This window comes from Lissotriton vulgaris, chromosome 7 (assembly GCF_964263255.1).
Source record: "Lissotriton vulgaris chromosome 7, aLisVul1.2, whole genome shotgun sequence".
Taxonomy (NCBI): Eukaryota; Metazoa; Chordata; class Amphibia; order Caudata; family Salamandridae; genus Lissotriton; species Lissotriton vulgaris.
In genome coordinates this window covers 480,106,960-480,119,403 of record NC_141695.1, presented here as the reverse complement: position 1 = coordinate 480,119,403, position 12,444 = coordinate 480,106,960, and the positions used below count along the sequence as shown (strand labels likewise).

Sequence of the window (12,444 nt, the reverse complement as noted above, 5' to 3'; positions counted from 1 at the left end):
CATAATTAACAGACAGGTGCAGTCTATCAAGGACACAGACAGAAAGGCATATGCAAAACCAGGCAGTTGTCATCAGAGGGCAGTCAGAATAAAAGAAAGATAGTAAGATCAAACTTAAAATAATTCTGGTGTATATTATTTAAGGACCCGTGTTAAAATTATCGCTGTTTTATCAGCAGGAAACTGACGATAAGACGGCAATAATGGGCTTGATAATACGGCCTTGTTAACTTCCACAGAAGCCCATTGTAATATCTTTCTTACTTTATTTCATTTGTATGTATATATGCTTCTTTCATCCTTTAGTTAGCTTTTACTTATGCTTGTTAAATTCTGGTTCAGAATGTTATAATGGAGTGTTTAGACTCAACAGGTTGTTAAGTCAGTTATTCCTGTGAGCTGTGTGGCTAGGACGTCTTTCATCCTTACTTTAATTCTTGAATGAATAAAACCTTCTTCAATCAACTATCTGATGTGGCCATCTTCATTTCACTGGCGACGATCTGGCTTACAACGCGTGCTACCTTTCAACATATTTCCTACTTGATACTGCCTTTCATCATTCTTCCTGTGTTTGATCCTTGATGAAAAGGAATTGAGTTGGAGACGTCTTAACACGACCGGAATATGTGGTAAAGCTCATCTGTTTGAAAGCGGAAAGAAAAGGTACTGTTTCTTTTCTCTTTATTAAGGGATCATTTATTTCCTTTCCTTGATCGCTTTTCCAAGTTTACTCCCAACTGTCTTGTCGAGCTATGACTGGTAACCTTGAAGCACGGAGCACTTATTTAATTATCTCCGGTCATCATTTGGGAGCACTCCGATTTATTTTCAAAAAGAAATGGTTGAGCTTCGACTTTTAACCCCTTGCATGCTGGTGACGAAACACCAGCCGTCATGCTCCGCGGTGCTCGTGTGCTGATGACGGCTGGGGTTCGTCACGGCCCCGCCCTGTTTGTTTGTTTACCGCACAGCGGCGGAAACGGGCCAGCAGCGAAGGGGTTAACTTTGAAACTCGGAGCGTTTATTTCGTTCTTCGTTTGACAACACTGTGATTTAATTATTAAAGAAAATAGTCGAAGTATGACTAGCATTCTTGGAGCTCGGAACACTTATTTAATTTTCTGAGTACATTTTGAGAGCCAGTTTATTTATTACACGTCAAGTGTTTTGTTTTGAAAATCCTTACCTTCCACCTCGCGGAACTTCATGTTTAATCATGATTTCTGACGCATAACACGTCACCACCACGTGATCTACTTGTCATTGGCTCGCTCTGTCCTCGCTCTATTGGATACAAACGTCATCACCTGACTCCTTCAGATTTCTCCTTTTCAGCTGCACTTCGTGATCTCTTTGTCTCGTCACAGACTGTTTTCATGAGGGAATTCTATGACTGTGTTCAGGAGGAGATTCTAAGCTCTTTGTGCTATAATAATCGTCTTTTCTTGAAGCATAATTTTAATAAAGTTTGACAATACAACTAAAAGGTTTTAACAAACAAACTTTGGCAATGCAAGTAGAAATCAGATCTGCATTTGTTTGTTCATTCTACAACTAAGCAGCTTTATTGCTTGGCGTCACAAGTGGAAACAAGCTTTGGTAAAACAAGCTTTGGCAATTCAACTGGAAATCTTCTCATCTAGCAGAAACAGGAAGTGGAAACAAACTTCAACAATACACATTCTTAACTTTGTCTTTGTAGGTAGTTTGTTCTCACAATTTATTTGCTACGGTGATAAACACACCTGGTTTGTGAAAATTGTGTTTATCCTAAAATTTTTGACTGTATATATATTTTATTTTAACTTCTTTGTGCATTTATCTTACTTCTGTGTTAAGCACACCTTATTTATTCTATCACAATGCAAAATGTTACATGTGCACCTTTTTTTCTGTCTGAACGTGGTGAGCCTCCCATTCGTTGGTCAAAATGGAAAAAAGTGTTTTTAAATTACACAAGAGTTTGTGGCACCTCTCTTAATGCTGAAAGAAAGTCAGCTCTCCTCCTACACTGCTTAGGGTCCGAGGCACAAGATGTGTTCAAACATCTTCATGACCTCTCTGATGTAGAAGCTAACGGGTTAAATTAATTTGAAGTATGTATTAAAAAATTGGACAACCACTTCCTTCCAAAATTAAGTACTGTGTTGGAGAGATATCATTTTGGGAAGAGACTTCAACAACCTCAGGAATCAGTTGAGGTGTACATTACTCATTTACGTAAGTTGGCAGCCACATGTAAGTTTGATGAATCTCTTGAGGAACGCATCCGCGACCAATTCATGTTGGGGTGCAACATTGAGAAAGTTAAAGATGAATTGTGGCAAAAAGATGACCCTAAATTACATGAAATTATCTTAATTGCCAAACGACTTGAACAGTCACTTGCCTGTGTGGAAATTATAAAAAAAAATTCTAACTCAGATATTTCTAATCCTGATAAGGTACAATATGTGTCCAAACCTAGCACATCTAAGACTGGGAATGCTCCCCTAGTTAAATTTAAGAGATTCTCAAATTCCGGTCAGAAGAAGACTACCTTAAAATGTTTTAGGTGTGACACAATCTGCCACTGGCCAATGATAAATCTTGTCCTGCCTTATCTGCAAAGTGTAAGAATTGTGGTAAGGTAGATCACTTTACCAAGGCATGCAAAGCCAAACATTCTAAGGGTAAAGGTAATGTAAAAGAAGTTTCCATTTCCAACACTTCGGATTCTGATTCTGATGAGCTTCATTGTGGTGAAGTCATTATCCAAAGTGTTGACTCGTGTCAAGGAACGTCGAAAGACCCAATTGAACCTGTATCTATTAATGGACGTATGGTTAACATGCTTTTTGACTCAGGTGCCAAAATCACTTTAATTCCTAAAAAAAAGTTTGATGAACATTTGTGCAAGAATGTTAAAATCTTTAAACCTGACATTCGTCCCCTGGCTTATGGGAGGCAACCCATAAAACATTTTGGTTATTTCATAGGTGAAATTGAATACAAAGGAAGGATCACCTCTGGGAAAGTCTACATTTCTTGCAAGGGCGATTGTATTATCAGTTGGTTCTACCAAGCTGATTTAGGCGTTGAGTTGGTCCCTGGTGCTGATCCTTGTATTGTTCTGAGAGATCTTTTATCAGCTCCTTTCAAATTTCCAACTGACCCAATGTGTACAGAAAAAGATGTTCCACTTAGTTTCAGCAAAAATCTCAGTGAGGTGGCCCCTGTTGATAATGGGGGTCGGGTCACTCTGTTCCAAAATTTGAAAAATGAGTTTCAAGATGTCTTCTGTGAAAGACTTTGGTGTCTCTCAAACTACACAAGATTGTTCTGAGACACAATGCCATCCCTATCTCTTGTAAGGTACAAATGTACCTTTGGCTTTGAGGGAACCCATGAAAAAGGAATTATTGAAGTTACTTAAGGAGGGAATCATTGTTGAAACTGAAGGTAGTGATTGGTTGGCTCCTGTTGTCTTGGCAAGAAAGGCTTCCGGAGAGATTAAATTGTGTGTGGACCTCCGCAATCTTAATCACTCTGTTGTCGCTGATAAATATCCGCTCCCTAATATATCGGAGCTGTTAACTCAACTAGAGGGGGCTGAGTTTTTTACTACCCTAGATTTAAGGGCGGCGTATCATCAAATTAAAATTGATGATGTTTCGAGTAATTTGACTTCGTTCATTACGTCCTTTGGTACGTTCAGGTTCACCCGTCTTCCTTTTGGCCTTTTTGCCTTTTTGCCTCCGTCTTCCAAAGAGCCACAGAGAATTTATTGGAGAGTAGCCCTGGGGTTAAAATATATCAGGATGATGTCTTGATTCATGGCTCCTCAGAGGCAGAACATAATAATAGGCTTAGAGATGTACTATTAAGGTTTAAGAATCGTGGTTTAACACTCAGAGAAAACAAATCCAAGTTCAACATGCAGGAGTTAGATTACCTAGGGCATAAGCTTACGAAATGTGGTGTTAAACCGAAAGAGAGTTTAATAGAAACCATTTTGAAACTAGTAGAGCCACAAAACAGAGAAGAGTTAATCAGCTTTCTCGGCATGGCTGAATACTATAATAAATTTGTTCCCAATTTTGCTTCAAGAACACACAATTTAAGATTATTATTGAAGAAGGGGGTCTGGAATCTGGATACAGTTTCGTCAAGAATTTGTAGATGGATCATTGCACTGCAAGATTATGATTTCAGTGTATCTTATATTCCTGGATTGAGAACAAAGTATCTGATTGTCTTTCTAGATTAGTTCATTTGGGAAATCAAATTGATCCTGAGGATGTTAATGATTTATGGGATGATGATGAGTATAAGGTGTGTGAGGTGGTCAGTGAAGTGGTAACTGAAGATGAGTGGAAAGTTCATTTAAACAAAGATGCTACTTTAATGAAGGTGTCTGATTTGATCACGCATTGTTGGGTTAGCATGAAAATTTAGATGGTGATGTTTGCAAGTTTTGGAAGGTGCGCCATGAATTATCCATCAGCTCTGACCTTTTGTGGAGAGGCACAAGACTAGTACCCCCTGCATGTCTTAGGGAGAAAATCATTCAACAAGCACATCAAGGACATCTTGGGGTATCAAAAACCAAAGAAAATATTTGGTTACATTTTTGGTGGCCAGGAATTGATCTTCAGGTGGAGAGTATTGTTAGAGATTGTCCTTCTTGCAATGTTTCTGATAAGACTTTAACAACTAGGACTCAACCTTTGGTGTTACGTGAAGAACCTTCTTGTTGTTGGGATGAGATTGCTCTAGATTTGTTAGGACCTATTCATGACTCCTCAGGTCAACATTTTATTTTTGTTCTCATTGATTTGTGTAGTAGATGGCCGGAAATTAAAATTGTCAGGGGTATTGAAACTAAGGATGTGGTTACATTTTTGGAGGAGTTGTTTGCTAGGGAAGGTCTACCTAGACCTATTTTGACTGACAATGGAGTCCAGTTGGTATCTCGTGAGATGGAGGAGTTTTTGGAAAAGAATGGCATTAAACACAAAAAATGTTCTCTTTATCATCCCGAAACCAACGGGATGGTAGAGAGGTTTAATCGTGTATTGAAGGAATCTATCCAAATTTCAACTTCCCAGGGGAAGAACTGGAAAGTGGAAATTTTAGAAAGGGTGAGAATTTATCGTCTCACACCTCATTCCACTACTGGCAAGGTTCCTTTTGAGCTGTTTCGAGGACGGTGCCCTAATACTTAACTATACCAACCATGGATGAGACATAAATCCTCTGTCACAAGTTCAAGTTTAGCCCCAAATATGCGCCTATCTGATGATGACAAGAAATCTAAGGATTTGAAGTTGTTAAAGAGGAAGGCTTATTTTGATCAAAGAAATGCTGTATCACGTACATGTGTTAAAGTGGGAGACAGAGTAAAATCTGTGGCTCATCTAAGTACTCTGCTCCTTTTGTTGTAAAGAAATGTTTTGGGAATGATGTTAAATTGAGTGATGGTCGCATTTGGAATTTAAGTAAAATTGCACCTTTATACAAAAATGTTCTGACTAAACCCATTCCTGAGACACACGATGATATGAAAATTGAAACCCCTGTTTTGCGCAGGAGCTGTCGTGAAAAGAAAATTCCTAAATGTCTTGATGATTTTGTTTTGAAGTAATTACGTATAGGGGAAGGGTGTGTAATATCTTTCTTACTTTATTTCATTTGTATGTATATATGCTTCTTTCATCCTTTAGTTTGCTTTTACTTGTGCTTGTTAAATTCTGGTTCAGAATGTTATAATGGAGTGTTTAGACTCAACAGGTTGTTAAGTCAGTTATTCCTGTGAGCTGTGTGGCTAGGACGTCTTTCATCCTTACTTTATTTCTTGAATGAATAAAACCTTCTTCAATCAACTATCTGATGTGGCCATCTTCATTTCCCCCATGTTAACACCACAACATGGGCTACTATGGGAATTAACAAGAGCGTATTATCAAGCCCATTATCGCTGTTTTATCGGCAGTTTCCTGCCTATAAAACGGCTATAATTTTAACATCGGTCCTTGATAATATGCCCCAGAGTCCATGGAAAGAGGCGAATAAGACGATAGGATGTTTTGGGCAGATAGCTGAATAGACTGTTACACATATGTGTAATTGTAAAGAATTGTATTTAGGGAGATGATGTGTGATTATGGCCTGAGCTGCCAACTTCATAGCTGGTGGGAACTAGGTTTGATTCTCGGTTTCAACATCCTGTGATTCTGGGAAAAATCACATAATCTCCCAATGCCTACAATTCATCACCTTGAGAGCCTCACATGTGGTTTACCGTACTTTACAAATCCTGGATTTATTTATTTGGATACATACTTTAGCCCTGATAAAGGCCCCAGACCTGGTTGGGCTCTTGGTGTAGGCCGATACATGTTAGCATACAAAAATCTGGGTTAGTTTAGAGATTAAACCTCAGTAGCTTTAATCTGTCAATTATTTCATACACCCAGCATCCCATAAATAAAGAATGCTTTGGAGTATACTGTGAGTTATTTCTAACATTCCCCTCTTTTTCTGGATCCCTGCTTATCTAGCAAAACATTATCTAAGAACTCCCATCTTTTTGGTTGAGTTCACACTGGTATTACCATCATACCAGGGTGTGGATAGGCCCCAATGATGAAGTGTGTTTCACTAAAGTGAGTGAGGCATTTATTCCAATATCTTTGGATACCTTGGTAGGACTGAGAAGTAGTGTCCTTCTTGGACTTCACCCGTCTTTTTCTCTTTCGCCCAGATGCCCAATTGTGAGAAAGGTGAGTAAAAGTAAACACATACTAGGCATCCAGAGATAGATTTTTATGCAAGAGTTATGGTTGGTGGCTATTGGTGAATCAGTAAGAGCTCATCAGGCACCTAACCAGAAAGCTTCACAACTCAGGCTACGAGGCTAAGTCTATTTCACCTTGCTCATATATCTAACAAATACCATGATCTGTTACTAAGCATAAGAATTCTTATTACTCAACAATCTGTCGTTTCCTACACAGCACTTCATCAAGGCTCCTCTAACAGACAGAAATTCGAAGAAATAACAAGACATTGAAATAAGTACACAGATCTCAGGATGATTGTTTGTCTATATTGCTGTGTGTGTATGTCGCTCTTCAGCTCAACTATAGACACACGTGCTACACTGTGGTTTTTGCATATGTAAAGCGCTCTCCCTGTTTCACAAAGGCTTTGCAAATTCTTCCCTGATCTTCTATTTTCAATGTTTCTTTTAGCGCTGTGGGGAAGTGCAATTGCAAGCAATCAAGAAACACTCAACCTTCTCACAGGTATTGTTTATACTTTTTATGTTATATTGAGAATGTATGGCCACTTTTGCTGCTTTTTCAGTATAGAAAACCTTCTGATGTGTAACACATAATATAGTGCTGACAGGCAAGTCCTTCAGCTGTAGGCAACATGAACTTGCTTCAGGAACGCTATCTACTTTATGCACCGCATCGTATGTAGGCTGCATCATTATGAGTATTGGCCATGGTCCATAGTCATATGTTTACTTGCCCAAGTGGAGGTGCAGTCTCAAATAACTCCTCAGTTAGTTTACATGGGTGTAAATTAAGAAGACAGCCGTCATCAACTTTGACAGTCAACCACTGAAACAATCCAACAGAAAACATAAGCCATCTAGTTCACTTACTGTGTTTTCACAAAAACACAATGGCATTTCAGGCGGCGTGTAGCTGCATGTCTCACCCACAGTCCCCATTCTATCTGTTGTGCTTCATTCAAAGAAAGTCATGTCTCACTGACATTCCTTTCAGAAGGCTCAACAACCTTTTGACATGTCCATTCACATACCTGATCCAAATGCCCCAAGCATCGACCTGGTGCAGCATCTGACAGCCATAATCATCATAAGGTTTGATGACTGCTGCCAGGTCTGGGACCTTGGATGAGAAGAATAACTATTCATAATACAAACACCTGGGCCTGTCTGCTGTCATCACAATTTAGGCCAGGTTGCCTTCTGTCATTGCAGCTCTGGCCACTCTGACCTATTCTCTGCACAGGCCCCTCGGAAGGATACCTTTGGATGCCGGATGGGCACTCACTCTCATCTGCCCCAGTACGAGCTTCTTCAGGACCTCTCCAGTTTCACTTACCATTGTCCACATCTTCACTCCCGACTGCCATGGGCCACTTGGCAGGCAGCTCTTCATCAGTTGTCCATACTGCCTGTCTCTGCATCACAGCCATTTTATCCTGCTCCACAGTGCCCAGTCATCAATGCAGGCCAGCTCCACTGGAGCACTCGTGCTGTAGGATTAACTGTGCCCTAGATTTAAATGGCTGCCTAACTGACAAGTCCAGTCACCCTATGACATGACCCCTACATTCTCTTGGAGAATTAATAAACCTTCAGACGACTCGCTTACTACTAACCCTTACTTCCCCCCCTTGAGTGACTGGCCAAACTATGCAAAAGTAAATAACTAAATAAACATGTTTTCAAATGTCCTGCAGTTGAATTTTCAAAATACGTCAATGCCCAATGAACATTAAAATGTATGACAGCCACAAGTTGTCATTTTTGCTCTCCTTTCCTTTCTCAAACAAAATCCTATGAACAGTGACTTCTGTGGGTGGTAGATTCCCATTGAAAAACCATACCCTGACAACTAACTCACTTTCTAAGTAGTAGAATAAAGACAGATATTAAGAATTCAGAGACAACTCCCAGTGTAGTGAAGAGCATGTCAGACAATTTCTATATAGAGAGGAGTAGCCTATGCTCCAATAGTCATGGGGCCTAATTTATGAGCAGTAGCGCAACACTACGTGAAAGCAGCCATGCAACACTTCCCATTGCGCCCTCCTTGCGACCCCAATGATGCATCATATTTACAGTATGATGCATCAAGTCGCAAGAAATGACAGATACGCGAGTATTACTGACGTATCTGTCAGAGCAAAAGTGGTGCATTGCTGGAGTTGTGTCGGAAGCGGGAGGCAACTCCAGCAATCTTCCTTTCACATGGGGCAAGCCCCATGTTAAAGGGCCGGCATCACCCTTACGCCTGCCTTGAGGCAGTCATAAAGTTTTAATGCAGAGGCGGTGTAGAAGTGTTGCTGTGAATTCTTATAGATTTTACTGCAAAACCCAGTGTCCGAAATCATGCTATGCTGAAAACTACCACCTTATTGGAGCCTTATCTGTCCTGGTCGATGTCGGTTTTGAGCGGCACTTGTTGATCAGGTTTCGCCTGAATTATTACCATCCCATGTTAGCCGTTCCAAGGGGCTCTCATAGAGGCCAAGTGCTACCACCTTGCCCTGCGACAATGAGTCTCTGCAGGATCTGGTGCACTTTTTATTCATTTGTCCTTTTTATGATATACCCCGGAGGTTCTATTTAAAGTCGCTCTTAAAAAAACTGAATTTTACCCAGGTTAGACCTGCCCTATACTACTTGCAACTGCTAAACCCTGATAGCACTTTATTTGTGACTGTTTGTTTTAAATCTGCCCTAAGACTTAGAAACAGCAGGGAATGTTAATCCGTTGAAGTACCGCTGTAATTTTTACACCTGCTTATCAGTGATTGTTGTTATTAATACATTTTTCATTAATTGGGTATTTTATGCTTATATATCATGTTTTTACTGTGTAATTTTTATTATTATTGATTAATGTGCTTTTATGGTTCTTTCTGTCTGAAAAAACGAATATATACTTAACAAGAGATAGAGAGCAAAGGGATTTTATCCACTTGAGTGGACGGAAGGGTACTCCCAGTCCCCTGGTTCAATAGCTATATAACAAATAGAAGGAGTACCACCAAAGATGAGGCTAAACAGCCAGTATTGGTGGAATGAGACCCTGATTTGGAAGAAGAAGTCCTTCTTTGTTTTTTAAGGAACCCCTCACTCACCGACCTGGTCGGTGACATGCTTCATCATCGGGGCCACCTTGACAGCCGAGTGCCGTCAAGGTGTGCTGCGACACCTGAAATACAGTGGAGCGGGTATGTGAGTGATGAATGTGAAAAAAAGGTCAGTGGGTTAAAAATTGTCCTGGTATGACTTAATATTATTTATTCTAAGGCTACTGGACAATGTTAAAATAGTGTGTGTAGATACAATGAAGGCTTTAATAGGACCTAGTGTATCTGAGGTATGTGATAGGTCTACATGTTTCAAACCATAGGTGGGAGTTACCGGTTTTTCTTCAGGACCATAAAAAATGAAAGGAGTTGGGTGGTCAGGGTACACTAACGCCCTGCCATACCTGCAACCCTCTCAAGAACCTAGATAGCAAGTTTTCTAAATGGGTAAAAAGAATTGCAACCAAGTATGGTTACAAAAAATGGCAAAAACTTCTCAGTGGAGAAATGCTTGCTGCACGGGGATTGAAGGGAGGCAGCAGAGCTCAAAAACGTATTAGTTTTTCAGCATTACGAGCGACTTCTCACCTAGTCCGCCCCTCCGCGCACCCGATAGGGCGCAATGTGGCCTCTGTTGCAGGCCACATGGAAGGCATGAGGGCAGACATGGCAGGTGTGGGAGAACGATTGGACAACATGACTGCAGCCATGGCAGGTGTGGGAGATGGAATGGCCCGCATGGCTGCAGCCATGGAGGCCAACACCGCTGCCATGTCGAGACAGCGCAGTGGAGCACGCCGGCAGCACCGCCAACTAATGATCCGGCTGGCCACTTACAGCAGGGCAAGTTACGTAGCAGCGAATGCTACTTCTCTGTTGGCGCGGCGCTCCCTGACCCTGCAGCACCAAATCATACAGTGCAGCGAGGACATGACTAGGGTGCTGGAGACCCTCACCACGGCCGTCATTGCTCTTCACCCTCCAGCTATTCCATCTGTTGTGGGGGGTGGTGATGCGAGTGAGGGGGCGTCCAGCGTCAGCTCTCAATCTGCCTCACAGGTCCCACCACACACCCGCAGCACCAGGCCCACCCCATTGCCTGAAGCCCCGGAGGAGGATGCCCCTCAGAGGCGCTATGGCGCAAAGCGCACTAGGCGCTCCTGAGAACTGCAGTAAATCAATGGCACAGGCTGAGGTTAAGCCTGCCATGTAGTGATGCACAGCAGTATGGCGTAATACTGTTTGTTGTAGTTATTTGGACTGGAACCTTATTTTTATTTTTGTGAGTTGAACAAATACATTTATTTAGCTACACACATTAGCGTTGTGTCATCATTACATTTAGCATGCATTGTTGATTTGTGGGGTGATGGAAGTGGTTGTACTAGAAACTGTTCACTGTGATGTGGTTGCGACGTCTGTGCCCTTCTGCTGGGTTCTTCCCATGTGCATGGCGCGCATGTGCAGGTGGCCGGTTGTCCCCCTCAGATTCACTGCCAGTGATGTCAACAGGTATCCGGCGCTTGGTTGCAATGTTATGTAGTATTGCGCAGACAGCCACAATGCGGCAGCACTTTTCAGGACTGTAATACATGGCCCCACATGTCTTGTGCAGTATGCGGAACCTGCTCTTGAGCAGGCCAAATGTCCTTTCTATGCAATTCCTTGTCCGTATGTGTGCAATATTGTAGCGCCATTGCTGGGGTGTAGCAGGGTTGAGGTATGGGGTCAGGAGGTATTCACGGAGGGCGTAGCCACTGTCACCTGAATGAGAGGAGCAGATGGTGATTGCCTGTGCTGCGCTGTTACATCTTTGCAATGTGACATTTCCAACAATGTGTACTTACCAAGTAGGTGTCCTTCCCCAAACTCTCCCCTGACCAGTCGTGTGTGGAGTCCGCTGTGCCGGAAAATGAAGGAGTCATGGGTACTCCCTGGGTACTGTGCGACAATGTCAGTGATGTATGTCTTAGCATTGCAGACCATCTGGATGTTGAGGGAGTGGTAGGACTTTCTATTGCGGAACATATACTCCATGCCAGCTGGTGGGCAGATGGCGATGTGGGTACAGTCTATACATCCGAGCACATGTGGAAAATGGGCTACATTGTAGAATTGTAGCTTGGTCATGTCCAATTCCTGTTGGCTGGCGGGGAATTTGATGTGACGGTGTAGCTGGGTGAGCATGGCGTCAACAAAAGTGTGGAGGCAGCGTGACATGGTGGGCTGGGATATCCCCCCAGCAGCCGCTACTATCCCCTGGAAACTCCCGGAGGCCAGGAGGTGCAGGCTACACAATACCTGCACATGTGTAGGCACAGCATTGGTACGGCTTGTTGGGTGCTGCATCAGGGGGTCAAGGTCCTGTATTAGCTGCATTATCATTTCCCCATTCAGCCTGTATTTAGCATATATCTGCTCTCTGGTTTGGCCCAGCAAGGTGACCCGCTGGCGGAATATCCTGTCCTGGATCCTGCGTCTCCTCCGTGCTAATCGCTCTAGCCTGCGACGCCTCACCACCATGTACATTCCTGGCATTGTGGGACTCCTAATGCTGCTGCTGATGATGGTCCTTATGTGTGATTGGTCAGGCCAGTA

The 12,444-nt window shown here is 42.2% G+C and overlaps 1 protein-coding gene across 1 annotated transcript in view; it reads left to right on the top strand.

The window, feature by feature from the left end:
* The window catches only part of LOC147701913 (cytosolic phospholipase A2 gamma-like), a 1,137,524-nt gene that overhangs the window by 555,211 nt on the left and 569,869 nt on the right, over positions 1-12,444 (top strand). The window contains exon 8 of the mRNA XM_086930543.1: positions 7,239-7,292. Coding sequence (XP_086786669.1) covers positions 7,239-7,292 — 54 coding nt within the window. The remainder of the gene's footprint in view (positions 1-7,238; positions 7,293-12,444) is intronic.